This window comes from Stigmatopora argus, chromosome 3 (assembly GCF_051989625.1).
Source record: "Stigmatopora argus isolate UIUO_Sarg chromosome 3, RoL_Sarg_1.0, whole genome shotgun sequence".
NCBI lineage: Eukaryota > Metazoa > Chordata > Actinopteri > Syngnathiformes > Syngnathidae > Stigmatopora > Stigmatopora argus.
In genome coordinates this window covers 13282441-13307075 of record NC_135389.1, presented here as the reverse complement: position 1 = coordinate 13307075, position 24635 = coordinate 13282441, and the positions used below count along the sequence as shown (strand labels likewise).

At 44.3% G+C, this 24635-nt stretch overlaps 2 protein-coding genes across 5 annotated transcripts; both read right to left on the bottom strand.

The window, feature by feature from the left end:
* Positions 1 to 998: 998 nt before the first annotated feature.
* kbtbd4 (kelch repeat and BTB (POZ) domain containing 4) lies at positions 999 to 4354 on the bottom strand. The gene is made up of 5 exons (XM_077595507.1): positions 4243 to 4354; positions 2755 to 3216; positions 2537 to 2678; positions 2332 to 2438; positions 999 to 1867 (listed from the first exon to the last, which is right to left on the bottom strand). The coding sequence occupies exons 2-5, from the start codon at positions 3205 to 3207 to the stop codon at positions 1007 to 1009; spliced, it is 1563 nt and encodes a 520-aa protein (XP_077451633.1). The 5' UTR covers positions 3208 to 3216; positions 4243 to 4354; the 3' UTR covers positions 999 to 1006.
* Positions 4355 to 4634: 280 nt separating this feature from the next.
* On the bottom strand, positions 4635 to 23184 carry rfx7b (regulatory factor X7b). 4 transcript variants are annotated; one of them, XM_077597457.1, is made up of 13 exons: positions 23067 to 23184; positions 21232 to 21315; positions 18805 to 18860; positions 16727 to 17249; positions 14475 to 14508; positions 13322 to 13406; positions 12901 to 12988; positions 12689 to 12811; positions 12102 to 12218; positions 11722 to 11806; positions 11426 to 11636; positions 10607 to 10902; positions 4635 to 10491 (listed from the first exon to the last, which is right to left on the bottom strand). In XM_077597457.1, the coding sequence occupies exons 4-13, from the start codon at positions 16852 to 16854 to the stop codon at positions 7261 to 7263; spliced, it is 4398 nt and encodes a 1465-aa protein (XP_077453583.1). In that variant the 5' UTR covers positions 16855 to 17249; positions 18805 to 18860; positions 21232 to 21315; positions 23067 to 23184; the 3' UTR covers positions 4635 to 7260. The 4 variants fall into 4 exon arrangements, with proteins under 4 accessions (XP_077453583.1, XP_077453582.1, XP_077453584.1 ...); XM_077597456.1 differs by lacking the exons at positions 21232 to 21315; positions 23067 to 23184 and adding an exon at positions 21079 to 21163; XM_077597458.1 differs by lacking the exons at positions 12901 to 12988; positions 21232 to 21315; positions 23067 to 23184 and adding an exon at positions 21079 to 21163 and having other exon boundaries at positions 13321 to 13406.
* Between the last annotated feature and the right edge of the window lie 1451 nt (positions 23185 to 24635).

Genomic DNA, 24635 nt, shown 5'->3' with positions numbered 1-24635 from the left:
ATAAACTTGTTAACACCTTGTGACTGTATTTGAAATTGAAGTAGAAAATACGGTATGTGTCGTACTGTGTCCTGGAGAAGCGATACTTGGCGGAATGACAGTGTTCGCAGCGCCTGCATGAGTGTGCTTACAAGGCATCAAAAAATAAGCTACAAAGTCAAATGCACAACTGTGAAGGAGTATAAGCTCATGAAAAATGAACAAAACAAAACTACAGGGTCACAAACATTGAATCTTGATATAAGTGGACGTAACACTGAATTGCTAAAACAAGGGTGTCCAAGTTCCAAATACTATTGAATGTGGCTTTCACAAAAAGTTTCAATTCAGCCTTAATTGTGCTGTACTTTTCAGCTTTAAAATAAGATGGAGCTAGTCACTTAAAAAAAACACCTCAGCGTTAGCCCAGGAATCAAAAGCTGACATGTTGAAATCAATGTATACCTATACGTATACATTTAAATAAAAAAATAATCCAATGTGATAAATTGAGCTCATTATAAAAGTTATAGACATCAAAGCCATTTCAACTGAGAAAGTTGCCATTTGACGGTGATAGACATACAATCCACTTTGACTGGGGACCCGCATCAAAATGGAGTCAAAATGGATTTAACGACTATCGCCATCAACAACAGCCAATGACTTTAAATTATTATTATTATTCTTTGTTATATTGCAACTATAACCGTCATGTTTGACAAATATGGAAAAAAAGCAAATCCCAAAATCAAGAAAGGGGCAATACTTTTTCACGGCACTATGGTAGTAGTAGGAGTAGTACTACGTAAATTGCAGTATTATCAATAGTCCAAGTATAAGTGACTTAAGTACTGTACTACATTTACAGTGAGTATACTACCTTTGACAACAATGGTACTGTCCACAAATTGTCTTTCCAGCCCAGGCCTCATCCATCTTGTTCCCGTTCTTGCTCGATTCTCGCCCATGAGTGGCAAACTGATATGAGAACAGTTTTTTTCTATGTACAAGAGAGAAGAAATATTTAGCCCAGGACAAATTGCCAGTTGGTGAGGAGGATCTTTAGACCCCTGATCACGGAGACGACAGACGTGGCCGGGTTGAACTTCAAGGTGTTGGCGTCGCCTTTCTTGCATTTGTCCCGAAAAACGTAAATGCATCCGTTGCAGCTGGCCACTTTCCAAAGCGAGGGCACGCAGCTCCACGTTTCGGGGAAGCGCAAGCGGGTGAAGCTCTCCAGCAAGGGATTGTAGCAAACCAGCGAGTCGCCCTCCGCCACGATGAAGATGACGTCCATGTGGACCGTGGCGTGCATGCGTCCGGCGAACGGCAGCACGTAAGGTTTTACCTGACAGTTCTGGGACGCCGTGTCGAAGCACTGGATGAGCCGCGAGGGCTTGGTGAAGAAGTCCATGTCGTTCTCCTCGCCGCCGAGCAGGTAAATGGTTCCTCCCAGGTTGACGCCCGCCGCCCCCGACACGGCCGTGTCCAGCTGGCTGCTCTCCGTCCACATGTTGTCCTTCACCGTGTAGAAGATGACGGCGTTGGAGAGAGAGTCCTTCAGCGTCTTGCCGCCCAGAGAGTAAATGGCGTCCTCGCCGGGGACCGACACCATGGTGTGGTGGAGGCGGTCCCGTGGCAGCGGCGCGCACCTCTCCCAGTCCATGGTGTCCATGTTGCACTTCCACATGCGGCGAGGGATGGAGCCGCCCACCACGTAGAGGTCGCCGCCGTGCTTGCAAGCGGCGGTGATTTGGTGGCAGAGGCTGTTCTGGCCGCAAACGCTGATGGCGTCGTCTTCGTCGCAGTGGAGCGACACGGCCAGCGAGTGAGTCCTCGTGTCCACTTTGCCGATCAGGTAAATGTGGACGTTTTCGCCGATCTCCTGCGGGAAGGAAAAAGACGTGGGAGGAGGACATTTGAACTGTTTAAATGTTTTCCAGGCTACTGAATCGACCCGTTGGCTGCCATTGACAATGTTAGGCGTCCAATCCATTTTGACTGGGAAGGGCAAAGGACCCGTTAAAATGGATTGGACTTCTACCGCTTTCAATGACTGTGAAAGATGAGCATTCAATAGGTTTCTCATTGTTAGTGCCTAGCAATGGGTCAAATTAAAAAAATATATACACGAGTGTTATTGGGGGACATAACCTGAAGATATTTCTGTATTTATTCATTTACTCACCAAAAATTGTATAAAAATAGTGCACAGCATTCACGTTTACATATGACTACACTCATACTAACTCAATTAGTACTTTATACAAAAAAGTCATCATTAGCACGATAGCATTCCCCCCGCTTCTCCTCCAGAAAAAACACATTCAGAAAATAACAGAAATGTACCTTAAGATTCTCTTGGAGGACACAAGCAAACTCTTCTCTTTCAACTTTGTTGTGGTTAATCCACGATTTAATGGCCAGAGTTGGATTCTGGGAAGTTGGAACTCCATCTGGAGGTAAAAAAAAAAACAATTGATGCAACCATTTATTAGTCGTTTTTTTTTTCTCGTGTCTGTTCATTTTTTCCGATCCTAACATATCCGTTTACCTTTGATAATGTCCAAGAGAAGACAAAGTGGCAGATTGTGGAATTCTTCGGTGAGATGAAGTTGTGCCAAATGGATTTTAGCGCAATGTTTGGCGGACGTGTACAACTCCTGGTCACTGTGCCTGTCCGCGAGCCACATGACCTGGAACGACGACAGCGTCGCTCGCGTAAGCCAAACGTCACCACGCGTTCGTTCGATAGATCAATCAATGACTCACCTGTAGACAATTCTTAATCTCGACGGTCCTGGAAAGGAAGCGAGAGCATTCCTCGAAGAGCGCGGTTAATTGGTACATGTCTGCCATCTCGTAAGTGTCCTGCAGGTCCTCCACCCTCAGTTTAATGGTGCCGTGGTACATGTAGTCGACCAGCAGCTGGAAGACGGCAGCGCTGACGTCCTTCAGTTCAATGCAGCGGTTGTACGACTCTTTGAGGTTGGAGGTGAACATGGAGCGGAAGAAGCTGCTCTGCGCCGACAGCACCAGTCGGTGGAGGTGGAACTCTTTGCCGTCCGCCGTAACGGTGACGTCGGCGAAGAGTCCGTCTTCCAGGCACAAGTCCATGATGCTCTTCACTACCCGGCTGGAGTGGGAGCGGTCGGTGAAGGTGTAGCCCTGGAAGTAGTTCTCCTCTCCCCCCACGCTCAGGCCCCCCTCCTCACTGGAATCCATCTTGCCTGGCTGAACAAAAAAAAATCACAATACAGTCACTGATGCGATCTATTTGAATCCTCCGTTCAAGTATAAATACATGGATATCACCTTTAGGGTCATGTACATGACCCAAACGGAAATCTCCATTTATGTGGATGCCAGGTTTCAAATGATATATATTACATATACAGTGTGTATTGTTCTTACTATTAACCATCATTTAAAAAAAAAATTCTAATGAATAAATGCAATGATAAGTGATCAAATGTTCATGAAAACTGAATAAAGGACCCCAAAATGATATGTCCACCTATGGAAATGCCAGGTCTCAATCTATTGAACATATACAGAACACATGTTTTTTTATGAATAAATGCAATTGTAATTGAGAAAATGTCCAGTAAAATAAAATAAATGTAAAGAAATACAAAGTCTAAAAGGAATATTTACCGTTTTTTTGTATCTATTTAGCATGAACTCCTTTTCGACCACTCACAATGATGGACGTCCAATGAATTGACACTGGGAGGACTGGCTGTGAATGTTCATGTTTTAATGCCATTGATGGCAACAGACGTCCAATCCATTTGACTCGAGCGCCGTCAATCAATTAAAAGAGTGCCTTATAAAGAGTTAACTTGAGGGATTGAGACGAAGACGCCTTTTCTAATTGCATCGTACGAGTCGTACGGTGTTTGTAAGGTTTTTTGGGGGTTTGTAAGGGGAATCATAATCATTTATAAGGGCAGTTATCGGCAGAGGTTGACAGGTATGTAATTGACAAATGCAAACGGAGAGACTTTCCGTCAAAATGTGTGATTTTGAATCAGGCTCATTATCTAAGAGGCCTTCAACGCCACATACTATACTAAACATTATTACTAGTATTTGGGACAGATATGACATCAATGTTAGCTCTGTAGACCCTCGCGTTAGCGCCAGTCCGCACCACCTTCAATCCAGCGCAGACAATTATTCTTTCCTTTACAACTCATTTTCTAAGTGAAATGGAACCAGCTCATTTAAATTGTATTATAAGCATTAGAAATTTACCTTTAAGGCAGAGACAACTCCGTCAGGTTCTTGAGCACACACAGAAGCGGCGAAACTATTCGCCGGAAGTAAATCAACGATGCATCGGTCAGCTGATCGACGACTTCTTCTTTCTGCCCTCATCTCTCAGGTGAACGTATTGTACCCTACTCCCTCTACCGGACTAAATTATATTGCAGCGAACTGCTGGAGCTCAGCCAATGTAGATGTTAAATGACGAGTAGCTCAGACGCAAAATGGCCGACGAGTTACGATGTCCGTCCCCGTTGGCCTACTGCGCGCATCATACGTCTAGTCTTACATACTCGATATCTATGTGAACAATTGCCTTCGTGCAGGTGTAAACATCACGTGATAAACATTGTGGGGGAAAAAACACCACTAAAAACACGTTCTTTACAAAAAGTTTATTGGCTTTTAAAACCACTTTAAAAATCTCACCAGTGAGTACTTTCCATTGAAAAAAGGAACAACGCGTTGGCAATATTAACAAGCTAACTGTACATTAAGCAGTACACCAGACAACATCACAGAGGAGTTTTTTTCTTCTTTTACTGGTAGAAATGAATTAAGGTGTCAAACAGTTGGTTATGAGTCAGTCAATGATTAAATTACTGCTCGAAGAGGTGCATTTCCTTCATTAAGAATTCAAACATCAGTGCCTTTAAGAAAACAAAACGGCAGGAAACCCTTCACAAGTGAACTTTTTGACACATACTGAATTAAAAAAAAAAAAAAGTCATCAACGTAAGACGAGAGAACAATGTTAACTTAGTAAACAGCAAACGACAGAAGTAGCGGACAAAACTGGCACTGGCTGTCGGGTTAACAGAACCAGTGGTCACCGAGAATATACAAAGTACACCAGAAGACATCACACATGCGTGCGTACAATCATTTATCAACACGATGAGCACATAGGTTTTTAAAGGTTACTCAATGGTGCGTTCCCCTCAATGCTTCATATTCTCGCGTATGAGAATGTGTAAGAAATGTGTATCTCACTGAGATTAATGCACATTTTGCTACAAGACAAATTACTAGTCATTTTCTGACAGTTAATTTCCCTACTCCCCTAGTCGTACAAAATATCTTTTTGTTGTTGTTGTGTTGTTGTTGTTGTTGTTGTTGTTGTTGTTGTTGTTGTTGTGGGCATCCGTCGTTACATTTGTCCATTAAGACGTGGCAAAGGCATGTGTTGTAAAAATTTAGTGCAATAATGTGTACCTCTGAAGTTTGTTGAATTACGAGCAAATGTTTCTTTTTTCTTATCCAGTGTTTGATGAAAAGGCTTTGTCGCAAAAAAATGTTTGCTATCCGCTAACAGTATCGCAACGTTTCCCTTCCTTCTGCTTTGTTCTCCTCCTCAAAAAGTCAACTAAAATCAGCAAGCGAAGACCAGACAGCATTACTTTTACGACACTCGAAGCCAGAAATGTAACACACAACATACAGTATCTTGCCGACTATACATCTGTTGAGCTTTTTTTCTTTTTCTTCCTTGTTTGTTTTAACTTTGAATTGACACATACTTAGCAATAGTAATGGCCAGAATATACGTAGTGTCCGGATACATCAAATCTCTATGTAATGTATCTATCCTATTTACAAATGGAATTTTAACATGACAAATGCCGAAAACTCAAGTAAGCCTCCTATTGTATCACGTAGTTGTGATTGTTTTTCAACATGCTTTTGCAGGTCCATGGTTACTTATTAGCCACTTCCCTAATATACATACTGTACATAGAATTTATTTAACTTAATCCTTTTTCTTAGATGCAATAAAAAGGTCTCCATATAATCAGTTCTGCTGATTTCAACTAGGAATGACCACGCGAAATAATCTCTTTAGGTTTGTTTTCTTTCTTCAAATCTTTGAAATGGAAATAAGGCTTGGATCGACACATTTCATTCAAGATGACATCAATGCGTATTTTCTGCCTCTTGTCATTTATGTAGCTGAGCCTTCTCCAAAGCAAGGATTTTTTTTTTCCTTTTATTCTAACATGCAGAAAAGGAAGAAAATTTAAACCCGATGACGTCAAACGTGCCCGCCATTGGTTTCAAGACAGTATATCAAATTCCTCTAAATGCAATGTCACACACAGTGTAATCACTAGCCTGTACAAAACAAACGAATGAACAAAAACACACCTACGCTTTAACACTGCGAAAGAAAGAAAAAGCGAATCGGGAATAGTGCTGATAATATCAAGCGTAACAGCTGCCTTGATATAACAAAGACGCTCTGAATGGTTCTACATTGAGATTTGTTTATGTACAGTTTCTCTAAGGATGGCATAAGGCCTTGGACATAAGGAATAAGGCAGCCAGTTGTTGATTCCTTTCCATGTTTAGTCCCACCAGTGGCCTGGAATCCCATAGTTATCCCCTACCGTTTCATCTACTCCCTTCAGAAGATATTCAACAGTACGAGTTAGGCTTTTAAGAAAAACAAAATCAACAATCAGTTCTCCACTGATTGGCTCGATGATGAAGTAGAAAGAATTTGTCAAAAATTCAGCACCTGGCAGCTCCACTCGCTACCCTTCTTAATATTTTGATATGGCAGGCAAACGTCCAACCATCTCCGCTACCAATCTATGATCTACATTTGGTTGAACTGTGCACACTGGAAACATTTTTGGTGATGTCACTTTGTGCCAAATCTTGCTATCCACCTCACTTCCAAGCATTTGTTCAATAGAAATATTGCATTAATGATTTGTTCGAACATGGAAGATGTTTTTTGTCTTTTTTTTTTCCTTTCTTCTCCCAATGGGCCTTCTGACGATTTGTTTCTCATTGGAGACATGGGAAACGCCGGGTGAGGGTTAACGGACCGCCGTCAGAAAGAGCGAAATGGTAATAAGCCTGACACTTTTGAAAGGAACCCATGACCAGGTCCGGATGAATCCCGTCAAACTGCGGTTTCTGCGAACAGGTGTACGAGACCAAAACGCACCAAAATGAACACGGGAGAAAGAGCGAAGTGGTAGAGAATCCAAGTGGAGATCAGCCCAGCATCTCTACCGTGGTGGGCTGGTCTTTGCTCTCCAGCCAGTCAAAGCCGGAGTTCACAGTATCACTGCATATCTGCTGAAACAGCGGGTCATTCTTTAGTTCTTCCAGTGTCGAGTCTTCGTACTGTTCCTGCTGCTGATTGGGGTCAAACAGCAGATTGGTGTCCAAAGTGTTCAGGTCCGTGATGCTGCTGGACAGATCCGTGTTGAGCCTGATGTCGTTGGAAAAGTCGGACGCCACCGCGTTAAGTTCCGAGGCCACCTGGCCCACCAGCTGCGAGCTGGGGTTGAGCGTGTCGTCCCCCAGCAAGTCCTTGACCGTGTTGTTGAAATCCAGCCGCTGACGCTCCTCCTCGGCGTCCCGCCCCGTCTGCGGCGGCTCGCCGGCCGCTTCTCGCGAGGGGCCGTCCCCGGCTGAGAAGCTGGCTCCCTCTCCGCCGCCGCCTGCATCGGCCAGGTAGCCGTGCTGCCGGAGCTCGAAGGCGGCCGGGCCGGGCTCGGCGGGCAGCGGGCTCTGCTGCGTGGTCCCCCCCGCGGCGAAAGCCGGGGCCGTCTCCAGGATCTGCGTCAGGTTCATGCGGGCCGTGTAGTTAGAAGGGAGGTTGTTCACCCCCAGCCCGCGCACCGACTCGTCCCCGTCCGCCTCCATCTTGCTGAGAAGGACGTTGGTGATTTTGGCGGCGTCGCTCGGGCCTTGCGCGGGCAGCAGCTCGCTCTGCATCATGATGCTCAAAGGTACCGATTGGCTGCGTTGGACCATGCTGTGCACCGAAGTGGCCGCCTGCGCGCTGGACAGGATGCTGAGCACCTCGGAGGCGATGGCGGCGTTAAAGGGCGAGACCACGGCGAGGGCGGCACCGGCGGGATTGGTCGGGGCCAGCGTCTGCGGCCCCGTGTTCTCGCTGGAGTTTCTCTGGCGCACGGCGGGGCTGACGCTGCGGCAGCGGAACGTGCCGGACGCCGAAGTCGCCTTGTTGTCCAACGGCGCGGGCACGGCGAAACTCTCCTGCTTGGTCGGCGTGGTCCCGCCCGTGACTTGCGTCTGCTGCACGGGGGAGATCGGTGTCAGGGGGCCAAAGTGGGCCGACTCCGGCCTGGACTGCGCTTGGAAGGCCTGGCCGGAAATGGCAAAAGCGTGCGGCTTCCGAAACTGGTCGTCCACCAGGTCTTGGTAGCTCGGCAGCAGGCCGATGCCGTGGTTGGACAGCGGGCCGGCCGAGTTGCTGTTGTAGCGGTTGTTGATCCACTCCAGTTTGGCCTTGTCGGGGTGCGTGGCCATGGGTCTCTGCATGGGTTTCAACGGGCTGCTGGTGACGATACTGGCGTCGTGGTAACCGGTGATGCTGGAGTTGATGGGCGTGAAGGCAAAAGGGTTCCGGCACTCCACCGGGCTCGGGGGCACGCTGCTGCTGCAGTTGGACAGCGGCGTGCTGATGGGCGTGTGGCGACCCAGCGCGCCGTCCACCGGAGTGACGGGAGCCACGCGGGAGCAGGGACTCTCTCTCGTCAGGCCGTGGACGAGCGTCATCTCCGAGGTCGGGGTGGGGGTGGGAGTCGGCGTGGGGGTCGGGGTGGGGGTCTGGACCGGGGTGGTGCTGCCGTGGGCCGACTGGTAGAACGCCGCGCCGGCATGGTGAGCGTTGAGCGCGGAGCCGTGGTTGCCGGCCGGCTGGCCTGAGAGCGAAACATCCACGCAGCTGCCAAAAAGTCCTTTCAGCTTCATCTGTTCCTCCATCTGGACCAGCTCTTCCACGATGCTGTCCTGCGTCATGTCGTCGTCATTGAAGGGGAAGTAGTCCATGTTGGGCTGAGAACCGGCAAAGTCCACCATCTCCTGCGTCAGGGCCAGCTGGCCGGGGGTGTCGGTGGAAGGCGCTAGAAGAGAGAGCTGGTTGGTCGGGGCTTGCTTGTGTTCTGCCGGCATGTGCGCGGCAAACGAGTGCTTGCGGAGCTCATCCAGCTGGCCCTCTTCCCATATTGTGCTCTTGAGTTCGCTCATCGCGGATGCGCCGTGTGCTGCCGAATTGGTCGGGACGACGCGGGCGTCGGCGGCGACCACGAGCTGCTGCAACAAGACTCGGTCGGAGGTTCCCGCCGCTTCTCCGCCTCCGAGAGAACGCTTTTCCTGTTTGGCCGCGGAAGCCTGCGGTTTGACCACGGCCGCCAAGCCCTGGGTGGGCGCCACGGGCGAATCGGAGAGTTCCAAAATGTGCACGGGGCCGACCGAAGCGGGTTTCACGGTCACCTTGCAGGGCGCGCTCTCCGGTCGGGCCGGAGTACCCGGTCGCGGGAGCCTCTTTGCCGCCGCGCCGATTCCGAGTTTGGGATTGTCAGCCGCGGCCAGCGGGTGCTGAGATATAAAAACTCGTTTGACGGGAATAATATGAGACTCTGCGGCGGGGCCCGAGCGCTTTCTGGGACTCTTGGCATCTGCGCAAGCGTCTTTCAACGCCGGAAAAGTGATAGAGGAGCCGCCGGCCGACAAGTTGCCAATGGAGTTGTGATTATCAACAGTCAAGTACAAGGTGCTGTCATGGCAGTTGCTGTTATTGCTCTCCTGAATTCCAGCTACGGCCACGGAGGCGGAAAGGGAGGCCGAGTCGCTCTTCATCCTGGACACGGGCGCCGGAGAACTCTTGATGGAAAAACTGGGCTCGCTGGCGGCCCTGAATTTTGCCGCTCTCTCTTCGCCGGCGGCGAGGCCAATCTTGTTCGCCCCGGAGTTGTAATTCCCAGCTTCGGACACCTTGGCGTCAGCACCGAAGGTCAAAGCGGAGGCGACGGTTCGGGCCGCGGCGGCCATGCTCGCGGCCTGCGATTCGTTGGCCGTCCCGACCGAGGCGGAACGTACCACGGTGGCGGTAGTGGTGCTGCCGGTCGTGCCGCCGCTGCCGGGAGCTAACGCGATGGCCGTCATCTTGACGACATTGACCGAGCTCACGTGCGGGGTGGGCATCACAGTTTTGATGGGGCTATTGGTAATGAGCAGGGTGGGGGGGGACCGAAGAGTGATGGCGCTGGTGGCGGAAGGCTTGGGTAGGATTTGAGCGTACCTGGTGCCGTGCCGGGACAGGCGCTCGCCAACGGGACTCGCTGGGATATTCTGAGGGCCTTTGGGGGACTGTTTGAGCGACTGGGTGACCACCAGGTTCATAGGCAGCACCTTTCCATCGGTTGTCCCCACGGGGCTCGGAGAAGTCATGAGCTGCCGGCTTCTCTGTACCTGGGAGCGGAACGGAACACGCTAAGCCACAAGAGATAGAGCGCCCAGTTCAATTGACTAATTAATTTACACTCCCGAGTCGGCGGACCAATAGAGATTTTGAAAGGTTGCGTACCGTGACTGGGCTGGGCACAGCTGCTACTACGATGCCTATGGTGGGCTGAGGGGACAGAAGAGCGGGGCTGCCGCAGGGCATGGTCGGGCCCGGGGTGCTGACCTCCGTTCGTTTGATTTGGGTGTCGCTGGGTAGAGGAGAGTGCAGCTTTTGCTCTTGCTGCTTCTTCTGGATCTTCCGCTGCAGTTGCTGCTTTGCATCCACCGTGGGCGAGGGCAGGGTCTTCACCTGGGGTTGGAAGGAGTTGGCCTCGGCGGTGGGCACAAATGCCGAAGAGGGCGTTGGTGTCTTCATGCCTGCAAAAGTGAAGCAAGGACAAAAAAATAGGAACGTCTTTTCTTAGGAATTACAACCTGCACCATCCAATGTAACTGACCAAATATTTTGTAATGAACAAGTAACACATTTCTATTGCAATGCTGTCACCTACAAGTCAAGTAGGACTATCCAATGTGTTTTCAATGACAACCACGGCAATCGTAGAAAAACGAGGCACATCCAAATTTTTGTAAAAATCGCACAAAATGCCGACACTAATTTTAGAACATTTTAATTTTACCCCTCCAAGTGAAATTTCAATTTACCATCATTTCAGGACTATACATTTGGTTGATAAAAAGATTTTTGGTCAATCAAACCTTTCTGCTTAACATCTTTCTATATAAATAATTCATTTTAAAAAAGTAGACACCTGTGACTTAAAGCCAGGGCGCAGCTTGTTTATGTATTTTTGTTCGATTTTGTGAAGTTTGGGGAGGGGGAAGTGCCTTATAGCCTGGTGCGCTCTTGATTGTGGATATTACGGTAGAGCTTTCGTACCTGTTGTGGGTGTTCCTGTCATAACAGTGAGCGCGGCCATGGACTTGGTACCAATATAGTGGCTATTGAGTAGGAAGCGCGCCAGATCCTCCACATTGTCAAACTGACGACTCAAGACCTTTTGGGCCCACTCGCAGACCAAACCGCATGCGGCTGACCTCATTTCATCCTCTGCGCTCGGGGACTGCCCGGCCGGCTCCATAAGTTCACACTAGAATGGAAACGGCGCAGACGACAGGTGAGCAAGGCAAAACTCCACCGCAAGATGTTTGATGCATTGGTAGAGCCGAACGTACCCCGTCGCCTGATTTCTGCAGATCCAAGTTGGGGAGTGACGGCATGTGAACAAAAGCTTTCTTCCTTAACCCGCTATAACAATATGTTTGAATGAGTTAAGGTTCACTAAACCAAAAAAAAAAGGTCTCTCGTTTTTTTCCTACACTGCTCATTATTCAGATGCTGCTCACGGCTGCCTTTGGGAGAGACGTTTCACAAAAATGAGTTGTCAGCGCCCTCGAGGGGCAAATTCAGGTCTTAAACTTTGGTTTGGTCATTTTTGTCCCTCATCACTCCAATTGCAAAAAATCCATTCAAATTTCAAGTGATTGATTCTGAAGTACTACATCCGAAATGACTTGATTTCATGGCACAGGAAACATAATTATGGAAAGGATATTTGGATTTTCCTCTCATCCCTAGTCGACGTGCCTTCATGTTGGGGAAGACATTCTTCATGATCTTCCCAAAGTCTGCAGCACTCAATGGATTGTAGCCAAGATTGTCACAATAGCTTCTGCAAAAAAAAAATCAAAAAAAATCAAAGGCAATAACTTAAAATATACCACAACAGCACAATGGAATCACTTACAACATTTAAAAGATGACACATGATCACTTCTAATCCAAACACAACAGATTTTGTGCACCCATCTTACTTCAGCAAAATGAGACTTCACAAAATGCTCTTAAATTGCATTTACACTTTTTGAAATATGGCTTTTATTTTGCGGAAAAACTGTCACGGAAACTCAGGTACCGACTGCCGTGAAATACTAGACTGAAAACCATGAGCTACTTCTTGGGTATTGATGAACTCATTGGCCGCCATTGACGTCACCGTCAACCCTCCTAGTCTAAATGGATTGGCTGTGTCTAAAGGCATCGATAAATGGGCGTACACTAGTACAGCGCTCATCTACCTGTCAGGTAGTCGACGTGCTTTGACGTCATTTCCTAACAAACGGTACGCCAACCCACACTCACTTGTATTCATCGTACACTTCCTGCTTGGGGAGGGAGGTCTCGGGGTGCTCTTCTAGGTGATTCCGGATCCAGTTGAAGGCGTACATCTGCTGAGTGCGACTCGATGACATGGAACTCTGATCGCTGCCGTGGTGCAGAGGAGAAAGCAGAGTGATGAAGCCGTGTCCTCCCCTGGGACGCATCATTTCTTGTTAAGACAGAAACTTGAATACCATAATCCAGGAGTGGACGACCCCCTCTCATTCTCAGTCCAATTGGGCACAATTTGGGGGTCGGGTTGATGAATAGATATGGGGAAACAAATGAAACACAGACAGCTAGGTATAGCAAAAGTCTACATAGATCAATGTTTTGGTTAATAACACAGCTGGCATGAACGGGCGATCGGATCGGATGGGATGGGATCACCCCCCAACAATACCACAAAGCAGGCTTGAAATTTCTCTTTCGGATTTTGAGAGCGCAAAATAGCCACTGGGATGTAGCGGAGGATCGTTTTAGACGACGAATGAGACAACGGCGTCGAAAAATGTCAAAATGAGCCGAAAGAACGAGGGCGCTTCGGCGGAAGGAAATGGACGCCTTGACTCGAATGTGCTCGTTGGTGTTCGAGTCTGAATTCAAAGGAGTACCTTTTATCATTGCCACTGCTGGGACCAGAAGGCAACTTAAGGTAGAGGTAGAGCTTTTCGATGTCTGTAAACTTCTCGACATCTTGCTGTAGAAGGACAAAAAAAAGTCGATAAGAACAATTGCATGTTTGCGCCGAGCGGGGAGAAATATTTCCATCCAATGGTATCGTTAATGTGCTTCATCATCACTTAGTACAGGATTTTTTTATTTCAAATGAGGTTTAAAGTGAAATAAACCTTCTAGAGCACAATTTGTCTCGCCTGTGTGCTTAATGAGGAATCATCCCGCTAACCTTAATCTGTCAAACCCTTGCCGAATTCAACAACAGCATCCTCGGGGAAAAAAAGAAAAATACAAAAACCTTCTTAAGAAGCTTTGATATGACAACGTGTACGTGTGGCACTTTGCTGAATTCCCAACAAGCCAGGCTGATGGCATTTTCACGTGGGCGGTTGTTTTTAAAAATGGTCTAAAATTGGGTATTTTATAAGCCGTAAGCGATATCATCACATCAGCAGTTTAGCTTTTGTACCTCAATAGTCAAATACGCCCAAGTTGTGCTTTCCTTAGGCTTTTTTTCTCTTTTAATGACGCTCCGTGGTCTTGTCCCATTGAGTTTCAAGCAGCTGTTGTCATATAAAGGGGAAACATATTACGTGAAATTGACTTTTTAATGGATCGTAGACAAATAGTAGGCTGTCCAGGGTGCCTCCTCGCCCATCAAGTGTGAAATTAAACAAACCAGTAAATCCTTGATCCTTTTTTTCCCTCAAGATGTGTCCCTGAGCCTCGTCACTTGAGCCCCAGTAATATGAGATTGGGCAGATTGATAAATAATAATAAAATCCAGTTTAAATGAATTGGACAATTATCGCCACCAATGGCACGCAATGAGATAAATACCTTTTTTTAAAGTGAAACTTTAGAGTGTTACTTTGGACCGTGACCAGAGTATATTTCTGTTTTTAATTCATTTCAATGTATTTAATTTAGTTTAAAAATATAGATACGGATGGAGAGACTTTTTAACACAGTGGACTGATTGTTTTTATTATTTCTTTGTATCTTTGTTTTTCATTTTTTGGCATGCTCATATTTAACCTTAAAAGTTCTGTATGTAGTAATATGCTCATGTGACATTGCGGATACTCACCAATATGCTGTCCACTTTTGATTGTACAGATTTGCTGCAAGAACAAAAACCACAAAATTAATATTGGATTGCAATCTTTACAAATGGAATTTTGTTCAAATGACTTAATTTTACATACATGATACATTGTAACATTGCCTTTTTTGTCCAGATTCTAAAATACTGTATGAACTGATAATAGCATTGCCTGCAGAATCTCCCTGTTCAAACTGGATGGACACCTGATGCCATGATGAACAACATTGGACATCATTCTAGTGTGCCATTTTATAAACACAGACCCCTAAGCCCCCCAAAACATCATTTATCTACTTTCAAACAACCGTTTTGAGTGCTTAGCCATAAACATTTGGACTCCCAGAGAATGTTGACAGCAGATAGGCCTGTCTCGATGGCCCTCTGCTGTAGATAAAAGCAGATGGAACAGAAGAAGAAAAAAAACAGTGTCACCCGATAACTTTCACATGCAAACACTTTGTGTCAGGTTAAAGCAGAAAATGCGTGTAATATCAACCCTTCAAATGAAATGCATTATCATGACAAACAACAGGATGAGGGTTGCACAGTACTGAATTTACCGCCCTTTGTTCTTGACCAATGTTAACACGAGCAACGTCACTCTGCGATGGCTCACCTAAAAAACTTTCCATCATGCCACGCACACGGTGACTATTATTGTGATTTGTGTCAACTGCATTGCAGTAAAGTTCATCTCTGGCTCTGATATTTTGGCCAGAACAAGGTCTAGGTATGATGATAAAGACATAGCGTTAATGGTATACGTCTCTTTTTATGAAGCTGTGTGTGTACTATGATTGAACTTTAGGTTTTTCAACATTTGAATGTATGTACATTTTTTGGCTCAAAATTCGTAAACATAATTATGTGCAAATGTAATGACAGAAAGAAATATAATTTGGGAGCATTTCAACAATGCGATCAAAACATTTGCATTTTTAAAAACTACAAATGACTTACATCATTAACTATCGCATTGAATATAATCTTTTATCTACACTGGGAAAATTGTGATGCCACAAACAGTGCTTTCATCAGTATTTTCTATTATGTCAATTCTATATTCCATAATGAGCACGAAAACCAACAAGGAATTGAAGAAAACAAGGCGGAATTGAATTTGTCACCAAAGTTGTGTATTTGTAATGTGTGTAAAGCATATGCACAAGTTAGCAGCTTTGCATACAATAAACCAAGACAGGTAAAATCACAGCAAGAACTCAAATCTAACCAATATTAAATATGAAAAACCCATGACACAATGAGGAATAAGCTAGCAATTGGGCAATTTTTGTAAAAGAGCATTTCACACCTGCAAAGCTTAATAAAGTGTCATTGTTAGTTGGCCTTTGTAATGAGTTATGAGTATGTTAGCTCACAGACAGGCTATAACACAATAATGTATTTATGTGTAGTAACATGACTAGTAATGTTTTTAAAAGAATTCACTGCAATGGACTCATAACTCAGGCTAGCATTAACAGAAGGATCTGTGCCAGTCCTCCGAGTCCGAATGGATTGGACATTTCGTAACACGACCATTCAAAGCCAGTCCTCCCAGTTTAAGTAAACTGGGCGTGTATGGGGTTAAATGGGAATGCTGGCAGTGAACTAGCTTCAAATGTTTGTTTTAATCTCGTCGAATCAAAGCTCCCAGTTCTTTCGGCAAATATTTGTTGCTTTAATGAGGTGATTTATTGCAGATATATTGCATTAGTATTATCGCAGCCTAATGTTTATAGCGTAGGAACATAAAAACATTTAAAAAAAAAAAACATGACGGTCGCGACAGCGAGTATTACCACGTACTACACTGCTACACTCGGTGGTAGAAATACATATTCCGAATGGTATAGCCTCTGAAAAATGCTAAAGTGATGTTTTATTCCAGATGTTGCACTTTACAGTGACACCTGTCATCACCTCCTACGGCTTTACGTCTATCGGTAACATGGCGTCCCGTGGCTCGGTGCATAAAATCCGGGCTACGACGCCACACAGGGGCGACGCCGAGGGTTCGTTTCGGCGAAAAAAAGGCCCCTCTCTCGGTCTCATTTCCGCGTGAACCGTGAATCGACACGCGTTGTTGACTCCCTTCGCTTTGTGCAGCTCGTCTTCGGCTAGTAGATGCGCTAATGACGGAGCTAGCGTGGGGGGTGGGGTGGGGGGCGTTGGAGGTGTGTATTATGTGTGTGTGGGGCGAGGGGGGGGGGTTGATTATTTGCCATCCTTACCAAATGGAATTCTTGATTTTAAACTGCAACGCGTTGGCTTCGGGTCCCTGGAGTCCCGGCACTAGCGCAGGGAGAGAGCCGAGTCCCGAAGCAGGCTTGTGGTCAGCTTGTTGTTGATCATCAGCCATCACGGACCGAGGGGTGGTCGGGGTGGTGGGGGGAGCTTTAACAAGCAGGCCGCATCCCCAATAGAGCGGAGCACAGCTCCGCACCAGACCGGACCCGCCGCACCACCGCTGGCTGGGGCGGCCCTCGGGCAGCTAGGACAGGCCGCCGTCTAGCATGGTGCCTGGGAACACTGGGCGGCGGAAGAAAAAAAGCAAAGGAACGGAGGAGAAAAGGCGGAGGCCGGCCATGCACCAGGCATTTCGCAGAGGTCCCTCCGCTACCTCCGATAGCACGCCTGCCTGCAGCAGCCAGCGGCAGCCGAGGACGAGCTGCCTGCCTGCTTGCCTGCCTGCCTGCGTCAGTTGCGCACTGGTAGCTCGAGCCATACCGGAAGTCCTCCTGCTTCCTACCTTCACTATAAAAGCACCATAAAAGAAAATCGTTTAAAAGTTAGACAAAATAGTAACAAGTAACATCGCCGTGTAGAATATTAAACCAAAAAGCCTTCATTATTATATTGATTATATAATAATAATTATTAGCATTTGTTTAACAGGAATCAGGAAAAAATAGGTTTTGGTTTAAAGGTTTGAAAATAAAAAGTACTTATATTTAAGTATTAACAATTTGGTTAAGCTTATTGTGGGGGCCAGATTCAATTACAGACGCTCCCCTACTTACGAACGAGTTAGGTTCCGAGCGATTGTTCATAAGTTGAATTTGTTTGTAAGTTGATTCAGTGCTTTATTTTGTATTATAATTTATGTTTAAGGCCTATATAAGTATATTGAAGGGTTTATATAAGTGCATTTGTATGTTTAAGGCTTGTATAAGTAACACACATTGGTTTGTACTGAAAAAAACATTTAATAAAATGGAGAGAATATGTACAGTACTGGAGAGAGAGAGAGAGAGAGAGAGAGAGAGAGAGAGAGAGAGAGAGAGAGAGAGAGAGAGAGAGATTTATGTATTAGAAACTGGCCGAAAGAAGCGATCTAACGACGATTGCACAGTTTTCTTCTTTTTTTCATCATAAATGATGCGGTAGCGCACTTCCGCATTGCAACGAATTGGACAGAAGAAGGTAGATGCTGGGTGAGCTGAGCTCTCACAGTGCCAGGCGTTGGTATTAGCGGCGGAAAGAAGCACTACTCGGAAAAAAATACAAAATGGAACTTACGAACATTTTTCGACATAAACGCAATTTGCAGACATGTTCGTATGTACCGATGTTCGTAAGTCGTATGTTCGTAAGTAGCGGAGCGTCTGTATGTTTTCATAATTTGCAGCGGGCCAATAAAAACTGGGCAGGGGCTGCAATTGGCCCGTGGGACGTAGTTTGAACACCCTTACCCTTACCTTAATGCATCGCAAACATTCTGATTATACACTTCAAATCGATTTTTTTCTGATTTCCAACATAACTCCAAATAGAGTATTTAAAAACTTAGAAAAACTCCTTTTGTCATCTGTCTTATAATTCAATTCCAGGCTCTGCACTTCCTGTATGGATTTTTTTTATGCCCCATCTCTAATTTAAAATACATCCCAACTCATCTGCTCTCTTTTAAGGACTTTTTTCCCCCACTATTCAACAAAAAATTACACAAAACAATAACTTGTACAACATATCAAAAGCTCTTATTTTGTCAAGCCAAATCGGAATCGACTATTCTGCTGTATACCACCTGATATTGTTTATTGACTGTAATAACGCGATCTACCAAAGACAGCGCTGTTGTACATGGCACTTTGATCAGGCGATGACAATGATTGGTAAACAGCTACTGTGAAATCACCTAAACATAGCGTGAGTATGTATAGAGTATGTTCAAAAATCTGTGTCCCTTTATAAATCAAACTCAAACTTAATCATGTAGAATTCGAAATTGAGTACCACAGAGTAAAAAAAAACAGATAAACCAGATAAACAGGGGGCCTTAGATAAACCACATAATAATTAGACTTACCATTTTTCTTCTTATTGGAGGTGTGTTTGTGTGATTGTTCTTTAAGCTTGCATTCCCTTGAAAAATGAAGAAAAGTAAAAAAAAATGTAGACAAGATGAACTGGAATTCACAATAAAATGGGGCACATATGTGAAGCAGACTTCAAGTAAATGTTGCGCTTAAAATGCATATTTACGTCATAGGTAAGCAATAACAGACCATTATAATATAAACATAATCGAAAACAACTCAGCACAAATTCAGAAAGTCAGTAGGTCAAGGTAGTCAAAACCTAAATACACCACATGACCTGTTTTATAGTGCCACCTGTTGATGAACGTGGGTAGTGTCACTCACTTCTCATGACGTATGTACTTACTATATTTCTCTTGCAAGTTTGTTCAAAATCGCAGATGAGAATTTTTTTTAAGAATTCCCTTCTAATTTATAATTTTCCTGTTGTAGCATTTGTTTTTAATTTTTGATTTAAAAAAAATCTAATCTAACATTGTAACAGTCAGCTAACCACTTCAAAATTTCCTTGATAATTTCCATGCTGTGGAAATTGAAATTATATCATGTACGTGGAAAAAAAAGAAAATCAAAATGCAATCAATAATTTAAAAAAATGATTGGCTAGAAATTGTGCAGCATTTTTTAATTAAAACATTTAATAGTTATTGTGAATTAAATTTGTGTCCCAAAATGTGACTTCAAGTTCTATAATAGGGAAATATGCCTTTTTGATGGAAAATTTTTGCCCTTCCCATAACACATTTTTAGAAGAAAGAGTCTTTTTATGACTCCCAACATTCCTCTGATCTCCAAACGTCTCCCCATTACAAAAGCGACATTGTTCACAAGTATCCAGCCATACTCGCGTGTAGGGCTCCTAAATGTGTTGTGCATGTGTGCGATCCTTTGTCGCAGAAGCGTGCTTTTTAGGTGCATCGTAAAGCCATCAAGTCGTGATTTAACGCTGGATTTCTGTTTTGGATTACAAACATCAGAAGCTCTCACTTTGGTCAACGTCAGAGGAAAAGGAAAATCTTGACAAAGGGCTCAAATAAGATATAATATTTGTTAAGTGATGGGGCGCTTCCAGCCTGCGCCAAGCTTCTTTCATGTCCAGTGACCAGACTTTGATTAGTATGTGTCACACTCGTTGGTGCAACCTCGTTGACTTGTTAACATCAGAGGTGTGAAACCTTGACACTTCTCTAGATCTCAAGAAAATGTGTTTCTCCCCTCCTTCTTGTTCCGTCATTGTTTTCTCCCTCTATTTTTGACCTTGCGTCGCCAGCTATTCTGGCCTGATTTATGTTACTGTCAATCTCCTGTCACTTCCCATTTTGGTCGGAAGGTCGCATCTCAGCGGTTCTTGCCCTTGCTCTTTCCTCCAAACGTAAGGATTTACTCAAGCCCTCTCCCCACAAGGCCGCCGTGTTTGCAAGAGTCGCGTGGCAACATCTCTTGGGTGCAGCTTGTTGGGTCCTCGGACCCTTTACGTCGGGGGTCTCTAACTCAAACGCTGCTGATAGACTCTGAGTGAGTGTGTGATGTTAGGATTCCCTTCTACTCAACTGAAAACAGTTTTTTGTCTCCCACTTTACCTGAAATTCACTATTTGAGATCATGAGTGGGTGGCAGGATGCATTTTCCTCCCTCTTAATGGCGCTTTGAATGAAATGACTGTTCACTTTAGCTCAGTTTTTGAAATATAAGGCAGAAAAGTGTTATTAGCTCGCTAGCTTGTTCCATAAGTGATTAAAAAATACTAATAATTAATTTAAAAAAATGACCAGAGCTACATAAACACCTAATTCAGGTGGCAAGTTAGGTCCTGCAAAATAAAATTACTCATAATTAAAGTTTGAGACTCCTGGTTCAAATTCGGAAATGACAGAAATCATTGTCATTAAAATAATGCGCCTTCATTTCCTGATAAACTTTGCTCACAAGAATAAAAAAAACAAAAACAAAAAAAATTCTAAATAAGAAAAAAAATGCAGGTATTAATGTGACAAAATAAAATAAAAAAAGATGTACTGAATTCAAACACCTGGACAAAACTCAAGCACAGAGCTAATGAAAAACAAATCAGCAGACAAGACAAGAACTAAAAACCAACCTAAAGTTTGTGATCCACCTCTATTTGTAAAAAAAAAAACGATAGGGCTCACCTACTTTGAAACGAGACCTTATAGAATGTGTGACTTTGAGACGACAACAACACGTTAGAGTGTGCTCCTCGGACAACGAGCAAGGGACGCGGCCCGAAGCCACCTTCTTACCGAAGAAAGGTGCGCCGGCGAATGTGGGCCAGCGAGGTCACGACAGGGCAGAGGTAGATGAGCATGGCTCGCACGTGCACTGCACGGCAGCTCCAATCCTCTTACAACCCCCACATCTTAAAGCACTCGGCCCAGACTGAAAGATCAGCTCACCGCATTCACGTCTTATCCCAAAGACGCCACCGCGTCACGCCAGAAGAAGGTATCAAGCATCGATGGCGTGCACCATTTTCTTGCCTAAAATCGAAAACAAAAGGGAAGTTTAGCGTCTGGCGTCTGGCTGGCAGATGTCAAGGCCATTGATATTTTTAAGTGTCATAACACAAACTACATTACAAGATTTCACAGTAGTCTGGACAAACTATAGCCCTGTACTGCATATATGTGTGTATATATATATATATATATATATATATATATATATATATATATATATATATATATATATAAATATATATATATATATATATATATATATATATATATATATATATATATATATATATATATATATATATATAAATATATATATATATATATATATATATATATATATATATATATATATATATATATTTATACATTTACCCTTTTTTTATTTGGATGGGGTGGCCTCTAATTTCTTATTAATATTTTATTCTTTGAATTAACCTGGCATATGACTTTTGTCTTTTGAGCTCATTCATTGGCTTTTCCTTGAAATGAGGTAAAATTTCTCTTTTGTAGCACCAGTGCTGGAACTTTTCCAACCCGGAATAAATGTAGGAACGTGGGAGTCCCTTTGCTCGATGTCACAAGCCCACCAGGCCGCCGCTGATGATGATCGTTCCCGGTAAATTGGGATATCATCAACCTTGGCTCAGCGGGAAAGCGGATCACGCCGGCCCTCGGGGTGCCACGTTTGGTGCCTGCGTGCGTGTTTGTGCCCCGTAGATGGCGAAATAGACGGCGCGGCGCTGCCCGCCTGCGCTGCACCTGCGTCCCAGCATGCTGATTGATCAGTCTGGTCATGTGGAATGTCACCATCTGCTCCCCAGTTCCACTCACCCCTTCTTGCGCCTGTGCCAATCACAGACAGGCAGGAAGATACTTATTTAAGCCATGTCAAATCAGGCGCATGACGACGAGCGGTGTGCCAATCGCACTTGTGCGTCGTGAAAAAGGAGCAACATGGAACAATAATCTGCGTGCTGTAATCGTGCTGGTCCAATTGGCTGTTTTTATCCGTGTCCTTAACTCATCAGTGCTGTCGATGGGGACATGCATCCAATTTCACTTCATTGCTAGCATTGAAGCTGATGGAAAAATCACGGTTTCTTTAAAAATGAACTGTTTTGTACATTAGAATACTGAAACTAAGGAAGTGGATCGATATCCTTCTTTCTGTTGAAATGGCTGTCATGTGATTGAATGAATTAAAATTGACTATCCCACCTTCTTTCTATGTTTACTAGGTGTCCCCCCTCACACATATATGGTGTAATCTGGTCAACAATATTTATGTTTTGCTGGCACTCCTACTTACAAAAAAACAACCACAAACTCCCATGTGGCACATTACAACTCTTCAATCACACTCACGTTCCCCTTCCCCATATCCGACAGTTGAACAAGACTGGCTTTAAAAAAAAGTGAGATTGACAGGATTAGATATCTAATCAGTCAAAATGGATCGGAACAGGACTGATTTAAAAGGAAAACAAAAACGCCATTGATGGCAATAGATGTCGAGTCAGTCAGAACTGGATTGGCCAGCTATCCATCCGTCAATAGCAATTACTGAGTTAAATAAACGTGGAGCACCGCACCGTCTTTTATTTCTCCTGCAGTCCTCTCAGATGCTCATTTTTTTGACCTCCTAATGGCCAGCGACATATCAGGGGGGCATCAGGAGTGACATTCTTCAATGTAGAGCGTCATAACCGATGACATTTCAGCCATGGGAGAATAAAGATATGCAAATAGGAAGTCATTAACATTTGCATTACCTGTTTGAATAATCGCGTCCCTTGACAAGGCTGCAATTAGCTAAGATTGATGCAAAGTTCAGGGTTAGGGGACCGTATATATTTGCTCTTGGGTCATTTTTTCCGCAGAGGTTTGGTTTACCGTCCAAGTCAAGTAACTGAGATTGAAGAAGCGATCTCTGTCAGTGGAAAAGGTCATTCGGCAAAGCTGCCGGTGTCCTCAGATCATCGACGAGGAACCCAAAACTGGAGCAAGTTATGTGTTGAACAACAAGCCCCAATCCAAAACACTCCTTTGCAATTAAGCGCAGTGATAACGATGGAGAGCTTGACCTGCTAACCCAGTTAAGAGTAGCGTGAAGAGTCAGGATTAGAATTTGCGGTGGACACGGCTCACCTCCTGACAAGATTGAGATCAGCGCGGCGCGGTTTGAATCCAGTCAACGATGCTGGCAAACAAAGTGCTCTCTCATTATTCAAGGTCAATCGGGGCAAACATTCGGAAAATGAAACCGACGTTTCTTTAGGGAGTGATAAAAATTGCGGATTAATGTTTTTTTTAATGTACTATCCAATAGAATGAGACTGTACTGTAATTGTAAACTGTAGATATTCCATTGTTATAGTTTTTTGACCTGAATGTACAATAGCAATGTTTTTAAGTAACTGGTTTCTTGTTACCTCATTAGCTGCTGTCAAAATACATGACTATTTTGACATCAACCTTGATAAAAAAATAAAAAAATCTAACAAATAAAATAAATAAATAAACACCACACGAGCAGAAAATGTTAATACTACATACGCCATACTGTTTGTTTGTTACACAAACATGCAGTAATCACCAAATCATGCTACTTACTATATACAGGTTTTACGATTGTATATATTTTTGTAGCTTTTAATGTATGTTCTGTTTGAATATAGAGCTAAACAACAACCGTATCCTGCCAGCAGTATTCCGTTTTATCTTTTACGAGGAAACAAATACATTTAGAGCGAGACATCCGACTTGAGGTTTAACCTCCTTGCGGAAGTTTGCATGTTAATATCTCACCTAGTTGTTACTCACCGAGACAGAGTTAAAGACTTTTAACCCAACCAACAGGCACACGTGCCTACAACACGGATTCTATTTGTAAATGTGGGTCAGACAAGCCTGTGTTATCCCCATTTACCTGTCTAAAAGGGGCTAATCTGTGTGTCGTAATCGTGGTTCTTATGAGCTTGATTTCGCACAAAACAATGGATGACTTGCAGGGCTGCAGAGCTCAAAGTCGAATCAAATGACGATACTATATGGAGTAATATTTTGACAACAATTTATGATCATTCGATCGCTTGCAGCTCCTGCCAGTTTACATAAATTAGTTAATGGCAACCAAAGAGTTCAGCTACGTACGGTCACAAGGTGTTTATAAAATAAATAAATAATATTCCCAGCGGGGTGCTGGAGAATAAATATTTCTATATTTTGTTAAACATGTTTTTTGATTTTAATTTACTACTACTATTCATTCATTCATTTTCCGTACTCCTTATCCTCACAAGGGTGGCTTTAAGTATTTTTTCCCCTAAATGGATCCGTCC